General features: G+C 40.6%; 1 protein-coding gene and 1 long non-coding RNA gene across 2 annotated transcripts in view; one reads left to right on the forward strand and one right to left on the reverse strand.

The window, feature by feature from the left end:
* LOC105736958 (uncharacterized) overlaps positions 1-22775 on the reverse strand; it is a 57182-nt gene that overhangs the window by 19283 nt on the left and 15124 nt on the right. The window lies entirely within an intron of this gene.
* Positions 416-22775, forward strand: E23 (ABC transporter G family member E23). Its single transcript, XM_086913945.1, has 11 exons — positions 416-574; positions 2426-2595; positions 8719-8824; positions 11397-11497; positions 11682-11937; positions 12064-12234; positions 13279-13400; positions 17032-17239; positions 19187-19401; positions 20301-20509; positions 21317-22775. The coding sequence occupies exons 1-11, from the start codon at positions 562-564 to the stop codon at positions 21510-21512; spliced, it is 1767 nt and encodes a 588-aa protein (XP_086770071.1). The 5' UTR covers positions 416-561; the 3' UTR covers positions 21513-22775.

Below are 22775 nucleotides of genomic sequence, written 5' to 3' on the forward strand. Positions count from 1 at the left end.
AATAGTTTCGAAATTGTTCGCGATCGTAGATTGAGCGGAGATTACGGAGATGCGCCGAATATTTTCAAACGAAGCCCTTCTTCCCACGATCGCCAATATTTTTTAACCCCCTTCTTATATTATTATTACAATCTTTCCTAACTAAACCGAAAAAAACCCTTTAACCGAATCAAAATACCAACCATCGATTACTTGAAATTCGATTCGACTACGAAATCGAAATTTTCCTTCGATCGAAAATCGGCAAAAAAAAAAAAGAATCAAAATACCAACCTTTGATTACTTAAAATTCGATTCGACTACGACCGAGTGAAAATCAAAATTTTCAAAATCTTCAATCGAAAATCGAAAAAAAAAAAAAATGTGAAAACAATCGACGAGAAAATGAAACGTTCCTCGTTCCTTTGTTCCAGAGTGGAAAGCTCAGCGTTGCAGTTGGTGTACCCGCTGGATTCTCGTCCGGTGCAGCTAATCTTCCGGGGGTTGCAGGTGGTCAAGGAGAAACGATCCCTCCTCCGGGATGTCTCGGGCGTTGTTAAACCCGGCGAACTTTTGGCCGTCATGGGCCCTTCAGGTAAGACGATCGATCCACTCGCCAGATTAAGAATCTTCCTCCCCCTCTCCTCCTCCTTCGAAGATAATCCCGCGACAGATTGGTCTCGAGAGGGGTTCGATGGTTTATCCGCCCTCCCCTTTGGAAGGGTAGAATTGATTCGAGGAGATAAAGTCCGTGTTGGGGGAGGATTTGGGCATCGAGGGATATCCCCGTTTCATTTCGTCTCATTTTTCCGGGGAACGGGACGCGATCTTCTTCGGGACGGATTTCAGAGTGGTTGAGACGATCGAAGTGTAATAGACGAGCGGTATATAATTTATATATTCGGGAAATATTTCATTTAGCAAGTTGGTGCTTCGAGGGAATACTCTTGGATCGATGATCCTCTAATATTTCTTCTCTTCGAACGAGATACGAATTTGTATCACGATTCTCCAAGCAAAAGTAGCGCGAGAAGCTAAATTCGTGCGACCCGTCCTTCCAGCCACGGACGAAACAAGTCATAGTTGATGAACATCGTTCGGTTGCGAACGATGCAACGTTGAACCCGGTTCCCAAATAGATCTCTAGGGCGGGGAGGACGGACGAGTTACGAGCGCGGACACGGCCAAAACGAGGAGGAGGACGCGAAATAAACGAATGACGCAAACTGCCGCGAAATTGTCCGCCTGAGGGAGGAGAGGGGGGGAGGCATGGAAATACGATCGAGTCATCAGCATTCGCGAGAACTCGCCGCGGAACAAACGGTCAATTAGCCTCGAGGGCCCCGAAAAATTCGGGCGAATTCGAGCAACACGTCGCGATAAATTGAATAAGTCACCGGGGTTCTCACCGTTATCCCGCGTGTTTGAGAACGATGGAAGAAGAGAAGAGCGGGGGAAATAAAATTAACAAACAATCGTAAACGTTTTTTTCCATCTTTTGAAAAAATATGTGGATAAATGAAAAACATTCTTACATAGATTTCTACTTCTTTCCTCTTTCAAAGATAGATCTGTCAATCTCGTAATAATTTAATCTTTAGAGGAAAGGTAAAAACTTTGTATCTACATTTATATTATTTATTTAAATGTTCAAAGGATCGGTTCAACGAAGGGTCACTTAACAATTAAATAATCCAAAACTACTACATAATACACTGAAAAAAAAAAAGGAAAAAGAGTACAAAAATCGCACGAAAAATAGAGAAATCAATTTCGAAAATCCTTCAGGATGGATCCAAGCTCGGCTCTTCTTCTATGTTTAACCGCGACGAGGCACGAAAAGCGCCTGGCTCTGGCGGTATCCGCGGACGGTAACGAGCGACATTTATCTCGATATTCGTTTAACAAGCGTTGCGAGCAACCGCGCAAAGCAAGGGGTACACGCGAGTACAAATCATCGAGCAACCTCTCCTCTCGTTCCACGTCGTTGTGTCGTTAAAACGTCTCGAGAGACCGGGCATGCGAGCGTATTCCCAAAACCGTGTACCTTTCGACGATTTTAGGAAACAAAATGGTTAATTCCCGTGACGGTGTTTGGTACCTCGAGACGCCACCTTTCATCCCTTCCCTCGATTGATTCGGATACAACGATTCCACAATCTACTTTTCTTCCATTCTCGTTTGTTTCCTTTCCTGATTGGAGATCTGGCGAGACTTTTTAGAGGTGTTTTCGATTTTCAGATCGTTTTGCGTGTGTGTTCGAAACGAGGAGATTATTCTGAGAAATGTAAATTTTAAGAGGGGAATTTGATATTTGAGAAAAATGAAGAAATAACAGATCGAGTTTCACCTTTATAAGATAAATATATGTCGAGTTAGGATTAGGATTTTTAATTCAACTGTGAAGTTGAACTTATGACAAGTTATTTATTTATTGGTCGAACAGGTTGCGGCAAAACGACGTTATTGAACTGCCTGTCAGGCCGCGTGGGCTTGGACGGGGGTGAAATCTGGCTGAATCGTGAAAGGTTGACAAAAAGATGGCGCAGAAGAATCTGTTACGTGCAACAGCAAGACGTTTTCTTTCCCGATCTCACGTTACGACAGACACTCGAGGTAAGACTTTTTTAGAAAATTATACATATATTTATTTATCTCGTCGAAACTAGATATTTATTCACATCCTTTTCACATCCAAAATTTCGAAGAACGATTGTGAATTTAAATAATGGCGGTACAACGTGAAAATAACTAGGAGAGTCGTTTGGGGATAAAAAGAAAAAAAAAATAATCAAATAGAAAGAAGGAAAGAACTCGATATTTATTTACTTATCCGTGACGAAATCTTTTCTCGTAAAACGAGGAACAATTTCCATAAAACCGTTCTCGTCAAATGGCAAAAATCGAAATATTTCCCTCCGCATGATAATACGGGCCGATAAATTCCTACCATCGAACGATAAAACGGGTTCCCATTAAACGAGACCGATCCAAGTCGTACAACCCATCGAATTTGCATCCATGAACGCCATTACACGCGCGCGCGCGCAAAAAAGTGGTCCATTTCTCTAGCTACGGTCATGTCATAAAACAATGGACCCTGAAAAAAAAATCCTCCATTCGATGGATTCCGATAAAATTCGATGACCGTTTGTTTAATAGAATTTCTACAAATAAAATTTCTCCACGCTCGGGCGAAATTCGATTAAATAAATCTCTTTAATTGGATCCGCATCGATGACCATTATATGCGATCGAATAATTCTAGCGATAATTAAAATGTAAATCTTAATTTTTTTTCTAGTTTTTTTTTCAATACGTGTTCATAAATTATTAATTTTAAAACTCGAAAAGATTCGAGTTAAATTTGACGATGATTAATTAATATTCAGGAAAAATTGTTTTCGAACGAAAATAGAATCGAAAAGAAGAGATGAAAAGTTGATCAATCGATTAAACGAATACTCGAATGATAATAATTGACTCTACTACTCTTCGTATAATTCTATGCTACAATTAATCTACGGTTGTTCGATGTTATACGTTGAATATTGATAAATTATTAAAATTTTACTCATTTCGTGTTAGAAAGTTTTATACGCGTTTTACAAAGGTTCAACGTTCGTTCGACCTACGTGGAAAAATGAAAAATCGTGCAACAGAACGATTCGAGGTAAGGAATAATCACCGACCACGCAAAAATGAAACGCCTCATCGCCGAGGAAACTCGTAAATTCTCCATATTTACGTGGCAGACGCGCAAGTAGAGGCGGACCGGCATAGTCAGACACGCTAGACTTGCGATCACGGCGGGGGCGGTTTGCGAGATTGAGAGGCAGAATTGAAATTACTCGAAACGGAGTGAAAAATTAATGGAACTAAATTAATTTGATCCGAATCTCGAATAAAGTTACATAAAATGCTCGAATAACGTAGCTACATGTTGTAACTTTGGCCACTCTTCGACTCTGCAACCTCGAATAATTCGATGCTGCGATTAACTACGGTTATTCTGATCGAACGATAAATTGTTCAACCGTGATTCTTAATTTCAACGAGTTAAAAGTTTTACTCGTTTCCGAACAGGAAGCGGCCGATTCTGGCGTGTCGGTGTTTCCTCGTATTTCCTCGTGGAACGCCGTGTGCCAAGTTCCGCGCGAAATTTATTAAAGTTCACGGTAGAAAATTAGGAGGAGACCTCGAGGTTGGGATCGTGTGGAATGCGGGCCAAGAGCCAAACAACGAACGCGTACCATTCTCGCGAATTTAACGAGCAAGAAGGAGCCACCCATTAACGAATTGGCAAAGTTTATTCCTTGTCAGGTTTTGGCATTAAAAAGGATGTTTAGCTTTGAGCGAGATGTTTTCGGAGGGTGTTGAGAAATATGGCGGATTAACTTTTGAGGTTAGTTTCGATGGTATAAATAGGGAATACTTGGGGAGACTCGGTTTTAGTATTTTACGTGTTTCGAAATAGTGGATAAGGATAAATTGGAGATTCATATTATTTTCGATAATATCGAAAATTTGTACGGTTGTTTTGTAGTACTTTTCAAATTTTTATACCCTCGATCCTTCTGATTCCTCATCATCAAAAAAATTAAGAATAAAGAACATTTTTCAATCTTCTTCAAAAAGATTTTACCCTTTATCCAATCAATACCAAAAAAGTCCCTAGACACTCGCTAAACTGAAGTAAAACTACATGAAAATCAAAATCGCAATAAAAGTAAAAAAAGAATCCAAGAAAAACAATTCAATCAGATAGAATTCAATCGTACGAGGAGTCTCTATCGATATCGATATCAAACTATATATTGCTACACTTTGACCAACTTTTTAACCTAAAATCACCAAATAAAATAAAATATCGTCCTATACAAGATGATGGAAAGAGATTTGTCATATCGACGCACGGATCATAAATACATGCATGTGCGTGCATATGCGACACCACGAACCGATCCAACAGGACGTTGGCCTCTCGATTATACGGCAAGGGGGACAGGAGTCGCCCCGTGACAAATAGAGGGTGGTAGAAAGAGAAAAACGTGAGGAGGGGAGGAGACGGGGAGAGAGTTGTGGTGACGTCATAACTCGGTCAGTGAACCGTCGAGCGCGTGTCTTACGTGTTTCAAAAACATTCGGCGCCGTCTCCCTACGTGCATAATACGCTAAAGCTGCCATCGCCTCTCCTCCTCTCCTCTCCTCTCCCCCTCTTTCCCAACGTGTCACGTCACGTTGTTTTCTTTTCGCGGGCTCTCGTATTTCTTCTTCGTGCCTTTCTCTCGCTCCATCACGACCTGCCCCCTGTCACCGCGCACTTATGGACGCGCCTTTACACGCGTCGTTCCTTCTTCTTATACACGCCGTGTTTTCTTTGCCGAGAAAAGTGACGTTTTCTTCGTGAAGAAGAAGAAGAAGAAGAAGAAGAAGAAGAAAACGAATAAAAATATTTAAGTTGCAAACAATTCTTGAATTCGTTCGTTATTAGGAAATCGATAAAATCTTTTTTTAATCTGTCTTCGATTTTAAGAGATTCAATACGAGACACTCGGTATAACAATGTAACAGCGATCGTACGTACTCCTTTTCCCGCTCGTTTTCTGCGCAGTTTTCTTTTTTAGCGACCAATTCGTCCCAATTTTCAGTTTCTCAGCCTTCGGCCAGCTTTTCATTTCTCCCGCCAGCGGTGCATTGTTCTCTCCGTTTCCGTTCACGTGTTTTTTTGCCCGCCCGGCCAGTTTCTTAACCGTTAAGCGGGTTTCCTTTCGTAGCCGCCTCTCGATTTCCTCCTTCGCTCCGATGGAACACCAGTCCTACCGGTGATAACGTGGGACGCCAACACGCTTTCCAATCGTTATCACTTTTCGCATATACGACGCCTCTCTCGCCTTTCTACTTTTCCTTCCTTCTTCTTTCCTTCTCCTATCGTTCGTTATTATCGTCTTATTTTCATCTCAAGTTTGAAAGTGTAAATCGATGCAATTATCTCGCCAATTACGCTTCGACAATTTTATCTTCAACAAACTTATTAATTAATTCTTTAATCCTTCGTTATTATTAAGACAAAAAACGTGAACGTATCCCTAATTTGTTCAACAATATCTTATACCACGCAACCAAAAAAATATTTAAAAAACTACTTAAATATCTATAACTGAATAATTATATATCGATCCTCGTTTCTTTCCCTCCGCTATTATTCCCCAAACCTAATCCTTTCGATCGACTCGAAAAATAAATTCCTCGAAAAGCCGTTCTACGAATCGTTTCGCTTTCCCTTTTCACCTCGTCGTCGATAGCACGTCGTCGTCGTGGTCGTCGTGGAAAGCAGGAGATGACGTTCACGGTCGTGAGCTCCGTTCTGGAGCGGTCCAGTTTCCCGCTGGCCGAGAGACGACCGCTATACCCGCAGCGAAATATCGTCGGCCGCCACTTTCTCTCTCCGCATAACGGATCCTCTTGTGTAACGGACTCCCGGCTGTCGAGAAAATGGCACGTTCGTCCGCGGCGGCCAAGGCAGGGTGTGTCGACCGCGGCGGCGGCGGCGGCGGCGGGATTCGCCTTAAGCCCCGTGCACACGATTCGAATGGATCGCCGGCGCGTGACGAACCGACATGACCGGGAAGAAATTGGCGGTTTCGTCGAAATGACGAGGTTTCTTTTTTTGAATAAGGATTCGAAGAATTTTTCGAAGGTGTTTCTGAGTTAACGGGCGTGTCTCGTGCTCGTAAAGTTATAAAAATCGTGTTGTAGGAAATAATTAACGCGAGAGAAATTCGTCAACGTATCGGTTAATACGTTCATGTATATTTGTCCAAACTTTATGTATCGTATCGTTCTTCCATATCCTCTGTTTATTTCTAACGAAGAAATTTTTATTCCGTTACTCGGTTCGTTCATTTTGCAATTGCGATTGGATAAGATCGGATTGAAACAAGTTTGAAGAAGTTGGATCGCGATTAAAAAATGGATGAATTTGGCGGGCGGCCAGGCGCATGCGCGGATCCGGCAAAATGGCGGGAGAGACGAGAATCGAATTTCCTTTCATTAAGCGGCTTAATGGTTTCGTTCGAGTGGAATTTCAAATAGGCGGCCAGGAAACAATGGGCTGTTTAATTGGCTGTTTTACATTGATTTAACTTAACCAACCGCGTCGAGAGCCATTATCGGCCGTTTTATATAGTTGCGCATACTTTCCTCGAATGATTAAGTGGAACTATTAATCAGTCACATAATAGAATTTTAAAAGCCCACCATTGAAGCGCCTGATTCCAGCCATCCATTCGACCAGAAATATTAAGTCGATGTAATCTCGACAGAGGCCGAGAAACGATCGATCCTAATTGACAGATTTATGCGGGCGACAAATTGCTCAAAATATACAGGGTGTAAATATTATTCGTGGAAGGAACTTTTTTAATCTAACTCTTAAGAGCCAAAACAAACGTACAAAAGTTAGCTATACCGAAATATTGATATTTTGGATGGATGGACAATGCAAAAACAGCTTTCGCAGATCTTTCATGTATACCGATATTCCATTGACATTTTACGGAATTTAACTTCGATGCACGAAATTTTTTCAGTTATGGACGCATTTTATGCGTCACATTTCAAGGTAAATTAAAATAGTAAAGGACCCAAAATGAACACAAGAACGAAAGAAAAGAATGAAACCAAGAAATCCCCATTTCCCCCTAGAAAATAACTATAAATCTGGAACGTTGTAGGGAGAGAAATTCATTTCCTCTTCGATTTTCACGCGACGTGAATTCCATGCCGACCGCGGATCAATTTCAACCGCGATGGAATTCCAAAGGCGACAGCGGCCGTACGTTTCCCTTCGGCTCCAACACGGCCTGGCCTCGCGTGTCCCCGAATTATCAAACGCGCGCGTGAACGCGTTTCGAGGCGAGGAAAGTCCATGCCGCTACGTGCACAGCCGTCCAAGAACGATGGTGGCCCGTTCGCGCTGTCGAAGGTGTGGCACGTCGCACGGTGACACGAAACTTCCTCTCTCGTTACAAGATTCGCGGTTTCCTGCGTTACACAATTCTCCTTTGAATCATTAACCATCCTTGAAAGAAGGACAGTTTTCCTTTTTTTCTCCCTCCCTTTTCTACCGTTCAATCTCCTTTCTTCAAATCGAAAACGAACAACAAACAATAGAATAATGGAATAAAAGAAGCAAAGATTCGTTCGAAAAGAAATCTTCGACGAGAAAAAAGAAAAAAAGAAAAGGAGCGAACCTTAAAAACCGTAATGTCGGTTTCGTAAGGAGAGGGGAGGGGGAGGAGGATTGCTGTTGCAACGTTATCGTAATTGATTTAACGATCGGAGATTAACGAGCGGAGAGCGGTGCATCCCCGGGGGTACGTGTCAGATGGTAATAATAAACACAAAGTGGGCTGGACGTTACGAAACGGAAATGCACGTCCACGCCGCCCGGTTTTGCTTACATTGGTGTTTAATGCGTAAACGGGGCCGTGTCTTGGACTAAAAGGCGGCCCCCGCTCTCCGTGAAGTCCATCCGAAAGATACCGATCTTCCATCGTCGTTCTCCATCCACTAACCACTCGTCCCTCGCCAATTTAACCCGCCTCGATCTCTCTCCTCCTCTCCCCTTTTTTTCTTCTTTTTCCCTCCCCTCCCTTAATTTTTCTCTCTTTCTTTCATTCGTTTTCGTTGTTTGTTTTGATCTTATCCGATGTTTCTGCTGCGTGTATGTTTCAGTACCAGGCGAGGCTCAGGCTTCCGGACACGTTCTCGCACTCGCAGAAGATGCAGTGCGTGGATCATATCATCGAGGTCCTCGACCTCGCCACCTGCCAAGACACCAGTGAGTATCAATTCCAACGATTGATGGAGATCTATCGCGCGAAACATTTCGAATTTAATATTTAATTGTTGCTTCGATCATTGCATAAATTTTTGTTTCGTTTAAATAATTTTTAAAGAGTGATGGAAAAAGAGAAACGTGACGATAGGGCACACAGACGAGAATTTTTTCCAACGACTGTTTAACGACTTCTTTTGCAATTTTCTCTGTATATTCACTTTCCAACAAGCGATAAGATTAAACGTTTCTAGCGCGGTGGAACTGGGACGATCTTTCGCCTCGCGAGCACGTATAAATTCGCCGTAATTTGTTTATGGGCGGCGAACGAGATGCCAGTGGCAATTTACGACTTCCACCGGTAAGAAACGGGGCGAGCCACGGTCGTCGCGCCATAGTCGTCGTCGTTGTTCCGGCGATTTCGATCCGCCATTTCCGGGATCGTAACTCATTCATCTTTCGCCGTTAAAGGCTCGTAGAATCGTTTGTTATCGAGCTCTGTGCGTTAACGTGCTCGCGAACGTTTCTGGCCGCCTTTGGAAAATCCTCTTTGAAATCTTTTTTTTAAGATTTACAGCTTTCGTTTCGAACGCTTTGGAGAACATGATATTTCAGCTTTGATTTTTTTGCTACGATCCTTTGAATTTTGAAATTTAGCCGAAAAAACGAAAAGTAATTTTTTAATTGAGTGATATTAAAATCGAAGATATATCGAAAAAATATTTCATGTTTAATTCTATGAAATTTAATAATTAGTAATTAGAATGTTCGAATGAAATAGAAATCGTAAAAATTTTCTTCTAGAGTGAAAATCGAACAATCCTCGTGAATGGAAGATAGTTCCGTGAATTTTTCGTACACAAATAGCGGAAATTATTGATTAGATATTAAATTCGATTGCTTTCCGAATAGATGAGATTCGTTTACGAATTTTTTACCAATAACAACTTTGAAAATCGATTGATTTTCACTAAAATTCTGTATTTCTAATGGAAAAAAAATCTTCGAATTTTAAACTAAACTATTCAGAAAACAAAAATTTTTATTTCCAGAAAAACTAACCAACGTTAAAAATGAACACATGAAGAATTGAAATCAAATTTGGAAATATAAAACTTGAATTAAAAAAAAAAAAAAAAAAAAAAAACAATAAGTGATATTTAGTTACGATATGAAAAAACAAAAGAGCATCGTATTTTTTTTTTTTTTTTTTTCCATTTCATCCAAATTACCGAATCAATGAAAAAGTGAAAGGTGCAGCTCCGAAAAGCGATCTCTGATAACGAGAATAATGCTTTTATTGGATACCAATCCAACGTTTCATATCAACCACGCATGCGAAAAATCATTTTTCTCCGTTTATTTTTTTATTTATTTTCTTTTCTTCCTTTCATTTCGACGGAGAGGAGGTTTGACCCGTGTGTCTCATCGTTGATTAACTCTATCGATCGAAATCTTTTTCCTTTTTTTTTTTTCTTCTTTGCACAAGAATGCCACACAGGTTTGCCGCGTACGTAATCCAATTTCGCGTCGTTTTTTGCGTTCGACAAAGCGCGAGCAACCCGGACAATACAATTTTACGTTTCGATCGGAGAGAGAATCCGCGGTACGGGAGAATTTTCACTCATTCATTCCTTCTATTAACCGGTGATCCGGCGAATTTCATATCGAGTTTCGATCAATTTCGGGAAATGGGATCGATGGGCAATTGCGGAAATATCGTTATAAATGAGAAGGAATTTTCCGTTTCTCCTTTCGACCCTTCTTAATTCTAGGATGCATTTTGGAAAAACGAAATAATTGGATCGATTTATCAAATCGATTTCTTTCCATTCGATGAGTATTATTGTTAAAAGTACATTTTTTAATTTTTTATTTTCTTCAATATGAAACGCATTCCGTTTATATTTTTAAGATGGAAGTTTTGTAAAAGAAACAAAAATTTATTAGCAAGTTGCTCGATGAATTAATCGAATTGAAAATATAAAATTTGCAATTTTAAGTAAATTATTACACGCGAGTTATTCCGAAGGAAATATCGATCGATAAAATTTTAAATAATGATTTTTAAATGGTTTTCGATTATCTCCAAAACCTTCGTCGATCAAATTTATATTTCAAACGTGTCTCAGGTTCGTGGAAACCAACGCCATCATCCAAAGGATTCACGAAAGCGGATTCACAAACGAAATTAATCTATTTAAGAATGAAACTTTCAAGAGTTGCTCTCGATAATATATTTCTTTTCTCAAGTGGACGACGAATTCAAAACTGAGAACGTTCGAGAACGACTTTCATTCTCGATACACTGTTTTGAGAAAACAATTTTCACAAGAGATACTCTCGACAGTTTTTACTCTCTCGAATAGATTCGTAAAGTGTTGATACTCGTAATTGTAATTTCCATAAATAAATCGTAATAAAACGATACCTTTCCAACAAGATCAAACACCAATACTTTTCTGTGCGAATTATTATCCAAATATTCAAAGATCATACATGTTCAATTATATATTAATTAACCGCGGGAATGCGTAGAGACTGGTTTAACCGTTTTCTTTTTTTCTTTTTTCAGTTATCGGAGATTACACGAAACGAGGACTCTCCGGTGGCGAGAAGAAAAGGACGAGCATAGCCTGCGAGTTGCTCACCAATCCTTCGCTTATGTTGCTCGACGTAAGTTTCTCCATGTTACGAATAATATATAACATAATTTTAAAAATTCTCTACACGCGAATAGTGAATTGAACGCGGTGTTTTTTAAAAAGAATTTTAGAATAAAATTCTCGAATTAACGTTCTCAAAGACATTTGTTCGAGGAAAACAACGATATTGAAAACGATCGATAACTCGAATCCAGGAACCGACGAGCGGGTTGGACTCGCACTCGGCACAGGCGTTGATTTCACGGCTGAAGAAGTACGCGGAGCAAGAGGGCAAGAGCATAGTGATAACAGTGCATCAACCCAGCTCGAGGATGTTCCACAGTTTCAGCAAGATCCTGCTGCTGAGCCGTGGCCAAGTCGCGTATTACGGCCTCACGGCGAACATCGGCAGGTTTTTCTCCACAATCGGACTCACCCTGCTCCCCCACTACAACCCCGCTGATTTTATACGTGAGTAGTCCCATCCCGCCTCAGATTATCATTTAACCAAAACATCTTCTCCATTGAAAAAAAAGAAAAAGCTCGAATCATCGGTTGAATATCGAAATCAAATTAATTCCCCATCTCGTTCAACAGTGGAGCAAATAAAGGGGCCGGAAGAGGTTCGGGAGCGCATCGTTGCCGCGGCGAGGAACGCGAGACAGGGACCTGACTGCCCGCCGGAACTTCGCCCGGACTACAACCCAAGCCAACATCCGCTCTGCGACCATCTGATCCATTATCACGAGCACCACATCAGCCACAACGGTATTGCATAGTGCACGACCGGTCCCCGCACGCCAAGGGGCTATCGCGGATATATCGGGTTGGAATAGTTGCGGTTCCGGTTCAGCCGCTTAAAACTCGGGGGATCGGCATCTCTTCTCCTCTCTGCCTGTTTCTGGGTCAACGTGTCTGCGAGTTTCGATCCATTTCCCTCCCTCCCCCCCCCCCTTCTCCTTTCTTTCGAATCATCGTTGGAAATAATTTCTTTTCTTTTTTCTTTTTACGAATGCGAATAATAAAGAAATTAAAAATCCGCAGACACAGAATAACACGATCCCAAACGTATTCGTTCACATCAGGTGAGGAAATAAAAATTATTTTCCAAATTATTCCACGAATTTCGATCCATTTTTTCCGCCTTCTCCTTTCTTTCGAATCATCGTTGGAAATGATTTCTTTTTCCTTTTCACGAATGTGAATAATAAAGAAATTAAAAATCCGCAGACACGTGACGCAGAATAACACGATCCCAAACGTATTCGTTCACATCAGGTTTAGAAAATCAAATTGGAAAATTATTTTCCGAATTATTCGACGATTCGTGGCGCGATCGAGGCACCGATTTTTCCGACCCGAATGAATCGTTGTTAAGCGGTTAACGTGATCGTTCCTCCAGGCGTCGATCGATTAACGGTTTATAAATGGGCTGTCGAGCAATAAACACACGGGGATTTTTCGCCGCGGGGATGATTCTTTTCGTTTTTCCCCTTCCCCTTTCGCGTGCAAAGGTCGATCGCCGGGGGAAAGACGTTGAGGAGAAAACATGACCGACACGTTTTGCTCGTCGTTATTCCTTAATCCCGATCGTGATTTCCCTCGATTCTTTCCACTTTTACAACCCGTTCGACCACGCGTGGCTCGCCCATTAATCAGTTTTTCGAATCGAGAGATTTTTCTCGATTGTTAAAAATTCTTTATTATCTCTTTATTATCTATATCCGTTTGTAGTTTTGAGATGATGATTATTCGAAAAAGTTAGGAGAGTTCTCCTCCACCATTTTTTCATCTTTCGTCGATGATTTACAGTGAAAGAAGACGAAGGTCGTACGCTGTGGTTAGACACACAAAGCCATGCCAGCAGCAGCGCCAGTTCTGCGGACGATGACTACACCTGGCAGTGGCCCACCAGTTTCTGGTCGCAATTTAAAGTGAGTATTTTCCACATATTGTATTTCCACGTTGGAACTGCATCGCGTGAAATAAGACACTTGTTTTTTTCTAACTTTTCAAACGCGAAATATAATTTAATAAAATAATTTCCGATGAAACTCGATCCTTTTCGCGAAAAAATTCGATCGAATCCCTTACTATTTAAAGATATCGTGGACAAAAATGAAATTCGTGACGAATTCGAAGGAAAAGGAGCAAAGATCGCCGAGAAACGTTGAGAAGAAGCATTTATCGTTAGGGAACGAGATGAACCGGACTTCGGTTCCGTTATTTGCCGAGAAGTAGTGACGTCAGTTTAGCAATTGAAAACAGAATCGTCACGAGATCGTCCCGCGTGATGCTCCGCTTCTCGTTAACTTTCCGATTTCACTTCCCTTCCCGCGCCATTTTGAATATTTTTCCCTTCCACTCGTCCACGCTATAGCAACAAACGCGCTCGACACGATGTTCAGCCAGAGATCAAAATAAAACGTTATATCTTATCTTAAGTAAAATTTAAATAAATCTCGACCGAAAAAAATTCCTATCCGTTGCTTATGGAGTAATGTATCTCCATAAATAAAATAAAAAGAAGAAGAGTATCCAATCGATGCAAGCAGCGCCTTCGAAACAACGAAACACGAAAGAGGAAAAAGGAGATAAATTTCCATTGGGTGGATAGGATCGTGAGATCGAAGGAAAAGAATGAAAAAGGAGAGAAATTTTTCGCGCTTAAGCGAAAAATGGCCGTCACACGGCCACATTCCGCCAAGTGAACAGCGGTTGGAAATTATGTAGGGCAACCGCGTCGATCTCCTCGGGAAACAACGCCTCGGTTTCGAATTGGAGGAGAGAAGCGGCTGGATCGGCGAAGGAGAGATCAAAAAGTTCGATCGCATTGCGCGCTTAATAGAGCATGCAACGGCAATATGAAAATTCAGATGAACGGTGTGACGGTATGCAGAGATATAAATGAAACAGGGAGGGAAATGGAAATGACATCGGGATTCGAGGCATTTTAAAATTCGTAGCCAGTCTTTTATCTTCAGCTAGGCGCAACGTCGTTCCAGATAGCATTCTGCTTGGTATTTCTTCTCCTTCTCCTTCGTCACAATTTTCTTTCCGTTTCGTTTTCTTTCGTTTTTCTGCGATGAAATTTTCTTCACTCTCGAAAGAATAATTCGAATAACTCGGTTGATTCGTATTACTTTTTTACAGAGTTGCGATCTCATCAGTTGATTTTTTTCAGATTTTTGAGACGCGTTTGGTAAAATACAAGCGTTACGTACGAGAGAGTGTAATTAAAAATGATCGGATCGAAAAGGCGATGAAGAAGCGAGTGAAATGGCTGTTTCGCATTGTTTATCATAAATCATGATATATGTTTGAAAGAGGAGTACAAGTTTCTGAAACTGGTTCCAGATAAGAAACAAAGCTTCGGGGATAAGCCTTTTGAAAAGTGAAATAAACAACAACGCGAGCACCGCGGTACAAGTTTCGAGAAGATAACAGGATTGGATAAGACGGCAACAAGTTGCGATTTCATTTTATTTCACGGAACGGAACGAATGAAAAAGCGACTTCTTAAGTCATTTGGATGAGAGACAATTTATCAAAATCAATTTAAAACATCTTGCATACACTAATTTATGGAATCAACAAATTGTAATTGTATTTTTCGTGGGAGGAAGACATCGAAGGAAGAATATTCGATTCGTTAAACGAAAAATTTTTATCGATCAATTTCAATTAATATCAATTATATCGGGATAACAAGAAATTCACTTTGAAATCGATCTCTAGGAAAAATTTCTCAATACGTATCGAAAGAATATCTAAATGATAACGAAAATGGAATTGACTTCAAGAAGAAGTAGAAGAAGATTCGATAAATTATTTTTCAAATTAAATTTTGACGCGCATCCACTTTTTACATAATTTTCCAACAGATAACAATAAGAAAAATTCCAACTGAAATATCAAATTTCCTCTTAAAATCGAGAATCAAGAAATCCAAAGAAAAAAATCTTCCATTATTTTCCACAAAATCAACGATCGGAAAAACTTCGAACCAACTGTCAAATTACACTCTTCCTCCAATAAAAAAAAAAAAAAGGAATCAATCTTATCCTTCTTTTCCAACTTCGATCGAATTCTTAATTTTCACAAACTCGAGAAATTCTTTCGCTCTGGAGAGATCTCCCCCACGAATTTTCCCCTAAGCTCGCGATTTCGGAAGAGATGAAAGAAAGAGCTCGGTTTAAAGAGGATCGCGGCACGCAGAAAAGAGAACTAGGCCACGTTTACGCGATTCGCCATATCCGGATAATTACAAACGACCGGTATGCCTGTCGATTGTGCTAACGCATCTCGCCACTTGCGTCACTTTTACCAGATTCGACTATTCCCTCCAGTTTTTCCCGAGCTTTGTCCACGACGGTGAAAGTCCAACCGTTTGACATTCACATTTTTCTCTCGAAAAATCGAAAAATTATGGGAATAAATTATGCTGGAAGAATTTTGATGAATGTTCCATTTTACGAAATGTAAAAATATCTGTGGATATAAGTAAACTTTTCGTCAAAATTAAAAGAGACATTGACTAAGAGACTTTTTCCCCCTTATTCTTCTCATGATTTAAAAAAAAAAAAGAAAGGAAAAGTGGCATCATGGTTGAACGAGTAACGAGCATTCGATTAGAACCTCTTCGTGAATCTGCAGCATCGGATCGATAGATCCTCGGCTCGGTTAATTGAGCGATTAATGCGATATCGAACCGTGGTTAAGCAGCGTAATATAGTTGCAGTTTAAAGAGTCCTTCGAAACCAGCATTGTGAAACTTTGCGTTCTATTTCCTCACGGCCGCTTGATATAATTGAACTGCACCAAAGAGGTGTACCGAGCAACCTTGCATTGTGACATTGTCGAGCACGGGGGCAGCGTTATAGCGAGCAGCACGCCGATTAATAATCAAGCCGTGTATCTCTTTCAACCTTACAACTCCTCCTTCAATTTTTAAGATAATACCTCATCAACCGCCGCGCGGCGATATCTAGAATGATCTTGTTTCCTTGACATTTTGAAGAAAGAAATTTTTTTGTCGAATTTGGTCACGTTGAATTATACGTTGGTACTTGAATTCTTCTTCTTTTTTTTTTTTTTTAATAATAATTTTATAATAATTTTTTCTCTCTTTCTTTTTTTTTCGAGGATGCGAGATGAGATATAAAAGGATAAAATGTGATAATTTTAATCGAGAGAATTTTTGTATTCCCAGATATAATGATAATCGCCGATAACTTTTTAAAATTATAAAATTGTTTGATCCTTGACTACCAAGCAGGGATCAAGATTGTGAACTTTGATATTTCCAAGTATCCAATGAAAATTTGCTTCTTGCATTTACTTTCAGTTTCTTTTTTTTTTTTTTTTTTTGGAATTTGTTCATAAAGATTCACACTGCCCAAGGGAAATTTTGTAAATCACCTTGAATATACGATTGAAATCGTTGCTACTTCGATACGAAGGAATAATATAATACTTTCGAAATGATGGATTAAAAATTTCGAATAGGGTAAAGTAATATTCGAGTAATTAAATTAAAACGAATTTATCCTTGATTGATTTCAGGTATTATCAGAAAGAAACTTTCAAGAGGCACGGCCTCGGATGCTGTCTCGTCTCAACTGGCTTCAAACGATAGCTCTCGGCCTGCTTGCTGGACTGTTGTGGCTAAGACTTCCCAGAACCGAAGCGGCACTTCACGACATCCAAGGATGGATGTTCTTCAGCACCACGTACTGGATGCTGTTCGCACACTTCGGTGCGCTCTCCAGTTGTAAGTATCTTTTTTCTCCTCTTATTATTTCTCTCGTTTTTCAAATTTTATTCAAATTTACCGCGAAAATCGTAACGATAATTATTTTTCTATTTCTTTTATTCTTAAAGGCTACCTCCTTAAATTTTTCTTTCATCTCTCATTTCTTATTCGAGCGCATTAAATTCTTCTTAAAATTACCGTTTATTTAAAATGGTAAAATGGACAACTTTAACATTAACTCGTCAAAACTTCTCTTCTCTTTTACGACACGTCGAAACGAATTGAAAAACTAAGGCGTAAGGAAAAAAGAAGGTCCAAAGTTCGTCAGGTAGTGGTGGCACGCCACCGTGCACGTGGTTGCGCAACACACGTAGAGTCTCAGATATGAGGTAGATTGGTTAATTGAGGGACGACGACGTGACGCTCTGAATCGGCCATTCAGCCGAACGCGCGTTTTTTTTTATTGCAAAGATTTGCAAAGGACCAGAGGAACGGTCAATCAAGACGTTAGTATGTAGGTCGTGCCGTGACCCACTTACAATCCGGCACGGCAATTGAGGCCCTTTTGTCGACTGTTGCTCCAAGCTCGAAACGACCGTGACGAATCTCAGACAGGGGAATCAGACTGTATAAACGAACGAGTTAGAAATTCGCCGGCAAAAAAAGAAAACCGCAACTCCCTTTTGCGCCCTTTTCACGGAAAATTTATCCAATTTTCATTGCTCGAAATAAATCGCGTAACAAACGAATTGTTAAAAGAGAAAAATTTAATTTCTCGTAAAAAAAATCTCGTCATCGTCCAACTTCCAGACAATATTGGATCACGAGAAATCGCGATCAAAGTGATGTCTCGAGATTCGCGCGTCGTAAAAGCTAAAGTTTCACCTAATTGAAACGTAGGAGACAAAAGGGGACGCGAGCAAGGAATTCAGGTGAACAAACGAACAAAGGACGACGGTTAATAAAATTGAAAAGTTAATAGGCACTAGACCGTTTTAGGAGGCGCATAACTTGACCATAGACTCGATCGCGAGGCTAGCTAGAGTCGCCATACGGTTCGTCGTTTTACAGTCATTGTCCCTTATCCCCCGGTAGAAAGTGAAATGGCTGCGGCTAGACACTAAAAACGAACTTGAGAATGGGACGACGAGCTGTAAAACTGATTTTAGCGTCCTCCTCTCCCTTTTATCTCTCAGTCGTTCATCCTGACTTTTTTTTATTTTTTTTGTTTTTCTCTCTTTCCTCCCTCAAGATTCTCGGTATCATTCTCAGCAATTGGAGAAGATTGAATTTCTTCTGTTCGATAATTCTTTGGCCGATTTCTTTTTAAAGAAATGAATTTTTCAAATCAGGAATAATAGGATTTTTTTTTTTTTTGGTTTCTATCGAAAGCGTTTCTCGAACGTATTAATTATTTTATTCGTGTATATAAAACTTTTCATTATATTTCGATATAATTTATTCCTTTTCTTTTTTTTTTTTTTGAGTTATTTTACGAGCTGCTTACGAAAATGTTTCAAAAGAAGTTTTATTTATCTTATAATCACCTCGATATTTAATACGCGCTTTAATCTCTTGTCTTACGATACTCGGTTTAGCCTCTTCGACAGGCAATTAAACAGGCGAATGTTGATACATTCAAGGTCTAATATACTCATATTTGCGTATATCATCAATGTATCCTTTCATAGCCCTGAGAGAGAGGACAGAGGGGAAAAATGCTCTCTTTAATCCCGCCACTTACTCGAAGAACGTTTCGCAAACACTTCGATCATAAAAATCACAATTCTTCGAAAAACGAATCTCTTCTTCTCCGCTTCGAAACATCTCTTCATCCTTCCAACTTTCGACAGATCGATTAACCCATTACGCATCTGATCTACTCTACTTATAGGGCATAATTGCTCGATCGATTCGGTGGATTCACTTTCGATCGATGAAACGAAAACGAAATTTTTGTTCCAGTTCCTCCGGAACGCGAGGTGATCAACAAGGAGCGGCTGTCAGGATCGTATCGGCTCTCGGCCTATTACTTGGCGAAAATGGTCGGCGAGTTGCCGCTTACGATTACGTTGCCCGCTGTCTACCATATCATTAGTTACCCGATGTTGGGCTTCCACAGTCCGGCAGTTTTTGTCACCCTGCTGGCGTTCCTCTTACTCAACACCATCGTCGCGCAGGTACAACATCTCCCCCAGTTTCCTTTCGTTCGGTCGGTAAGATCGAACGAAAGAATGGTTCGGATCCAAGGACATCGCGATCCATCGCGAGATTTTTTTTCTCTCTCCTTTTTTTTAGCGGTTTCAAACTGGTTCCAGTTCGATCGAAACGCGCACGATGATCCTCCTCCCTCCTTCTTCTTTTTTATTTCGAAGATCGATCAATGAAGTAATATGAAACGCGCTTCTTGCCGACGCGAGCACAATGTTTCGATTGATTTAATATAATAATAAAATGATAAAGTTTATTATCGTATTCGATTCGTATTTAACTCGTCAAATTTATTTGGGATTGAAATTAATAGAAACACGGTGTCGCGATCGAAATTTTCTCCAGTCGCAGGGAAACGGAATTTCGCGGTTTCCTTTTTATCGCATTTTTATCGTCCCCCCCCTTCGATCGACCCAGCCCTCGACACTGTCCACCCACGGTATCGTAAGTCGCGTTGTGACACGAAAGGCGGCCACGATTTACTTTCAAAACCACCTACCTATTCACGGAAATGAGTAACTCGGCCGTTTCACAACCGTGTTTAATGCCGGCCGATCGAATCGATTAAAGTTCAACCGCGACCAAATTTAAATGACGCGCCGTCGAGAAAACACCTTCCTTCCCCCGTCTATCCTTCGCTATTATATCGTCATATCATTTCCAATAATATATCACGCGTGCAAATCAAAGAATGATTTAGAGAATTTTCCAAAAAAAAAAAAAAAAAATTCAAAGGTTCTCGTTTCAATATTTGTCACTCTGAATTCAATTAAATTAATTCTTTCGATGCAAAATAATAATAAATCGTTGACTTCGTTGATCCTTCGCTGCAATCGTCGTGCAGAAACGTTTTCCCTTTTCGTTGCAGAGCGTGGGATTCTTCGTCGGGGCATGCTGTTTGGATCTGCAGGTCAGCATAACCGCGTCCGCGCTCTACACGCTCGCGACGCAGTTGCTCGGCGGTTATTTGGCGACGGCGGTCCCACCGTGGCTGGCATGGGCAAGATACGCGAGTATGGTGCACTATGCCTATCAGAACATGCAAATCCTGGAATTCGGCGTTGGCGAACCGATCACGTAAGCACACGAGTGAATTTTCGAATTTTCCCAGATCCTAATTTCAAACTTGCGGTCATTCTTTTTGCGCTTACGAGACGTAACCCTTTCGCTATTTTCCTTGCAAAAACGTGCTCGAGAAGGATCGTTTACAATTCGATGGTGTTTATTGAAAAAAGAAAATCGTTGATATAAAAATATTAACCCTTTGCGCTTCAAGCCTTTTTCGCTCGGTGAATTTTCTTGGTTAAAACGATTTCAATTAAATAGAAATTAAAACGTATAAAACTTTTGTATTTCAATGTTGTTCTGTGTATCTTTGCAACAAAGAAAGAGAATGTTGTTGAATATTAAAAGTCTATATTGTTGATATTTTGACGATTTGTCTATTATTCTTCTTTTTCGTGTATTACATCTCTATTTTCCTCCTCACTAATTCAATTTCTTAACGATTAATTTCATCACCGTATCCCATGCTTACTAAAAACTTCGAAAGCAATATTTCTATCGGTCTGACTAATTTGAGATAAAAAAAAATCCAACCATTCGACGCTATATCATTCCACGCTTTACAAGATTACACGATTACACAGCTTAAGAATTTTAAAACAGAACCAAACACAAATGAATAATTTTTCCACAAAAAAACGAGTGGTGATCGAGAGTCACCATTGGAGCGCAAAGGGTTGATGACGAAACTTTTCCCTCGCAAGCCGATCTTGATCCTAATTTCAAACTATAACACGCGACGATTTTATTAACTCGAATTAACCCTAATCCCCAACTTCTTGTCGAACCAACACCGCAACATACGCCCTCCTTGCGCAGATGCTCGCAGCCAAGCAAGTTCCAGGAATGCAGGAACGCCACGACGATACCCGTTTCGGCGATCCTCGAGAGCCAGGGCGGCGCCAGGGGTTCCGGTCTTCCACTCTGGGCGAACACGGCCGTCCTCCTGGCGTTCCTCGTCGTATTCCGCACCCTGGGCTACCTGGTGTTGCGCTACTATCGCGTGCCCAAGTGAAACGGCGCGCGATGAGAACCGCCTTTCCACTGCCGCCTCCATCCACCGTGCGACACTGGTGGATCGGCCGCGATCGACGGACGTCGAGCCACGGCCTCGCCGCCCTAACGGGAACCTCGTCAACGTCGTGATTCATCGTCGTCGAGCTTCCGTTTCACCCTTCGTTTCGTGTGCATCGATCGAGATATATATATATATATATAGAAAAGAGAGAGAGAGAGAGAGAGAGAGAGAGAGAGAGAGAGAGGGAGAGAGAAGAAACTCGAGACCGAGATATTTATTTTTCCAGGATTGACACGCGGAATATTCGGGGGTGGTAATGAAAAGATAATAATCCTGTAACAAACGCTACTCAAAGCATCTTTTTCTAGAAAGAGGGATGTGGATTTAAGGATCAAAGGATATATATATATACTCTTGTATCTCCATTCTATTCTCCTTCTCGCGTGCAGGGGAAATAATTTCGAGGATGAATTCTTGGATTTCACGTCTTTTCACGACCACCTGGCTAACATACTCCAAACTCTTTGATATCTTTTAATTAATCGAGCTAGGACTACTATTTTTTATCACGATTAATTGTACACCGCATCAATATACACGCAGAAATATAGGAAATATACCTCAGACGGACAGGCAGAGAAAAGAAGAAGAAGAAGAAGAAGAAGAAGAAGAAAGAAAGAAAAATCAGCGACCTAAGCGAAACGAGGGGTTATAAACGAGTCGGGGAGGGGTTGACAAGAGGCGAGGAATTTTGGAGAGTTTTTTTTGCGCTCGTTTCCGCTAGCGGCTGGCCACGAGAGAGAGAGAGAGAGAGAAAGAGAGAGGAGAACTCGCGTCACCCAGAGACTTGGCGAAGACTATATACATAAGATTGTACACGTAGAGATTTTATATATATATATATATATAAATAGATAGAGTTGTATATATATATATATCACTCTATCACGTGAAGTAAGACGAATATAATGTCATGAGAGAATGCATGGACGAGTGAGGGAGACTCTTTTCTTTTTTAATTTTTCTCGCGGAAACAAGGGTATATAATACGATAGAGCAAAGTACGCGTGTATTTTGTGTTTTAAAGTGTGTACATGATGATACTCGGCGAGTGAATGGGATCGAGCGTGTATGGAAATAAGAGAGAGAGTGAGAGAGAAAGAGAGAGCTGTTTCTTTGTTCTTTTTCTCTTTTTTTTTTTTTTAATTTTTTGGAAGAATCGAAGAAAAAAATACACAGATCGAGACGCATTTTTATCGA

The sequence above is a fragment of the Apis florea genome, unplaced genomic scaffold (assembly GCF_048593485.1).
Source record: "Apis florea isolate Af1SG1 unplaced genomic scaffold, ASM4859348v1 contig_3517_pilon, whole genome shotgun sequence".
Classification (NCBI taxonomy): Eukaryota; Metazoa; Arthropoda; class Insecta; order Hymenoptera; family Apidae; genus Apis; species Apis florea.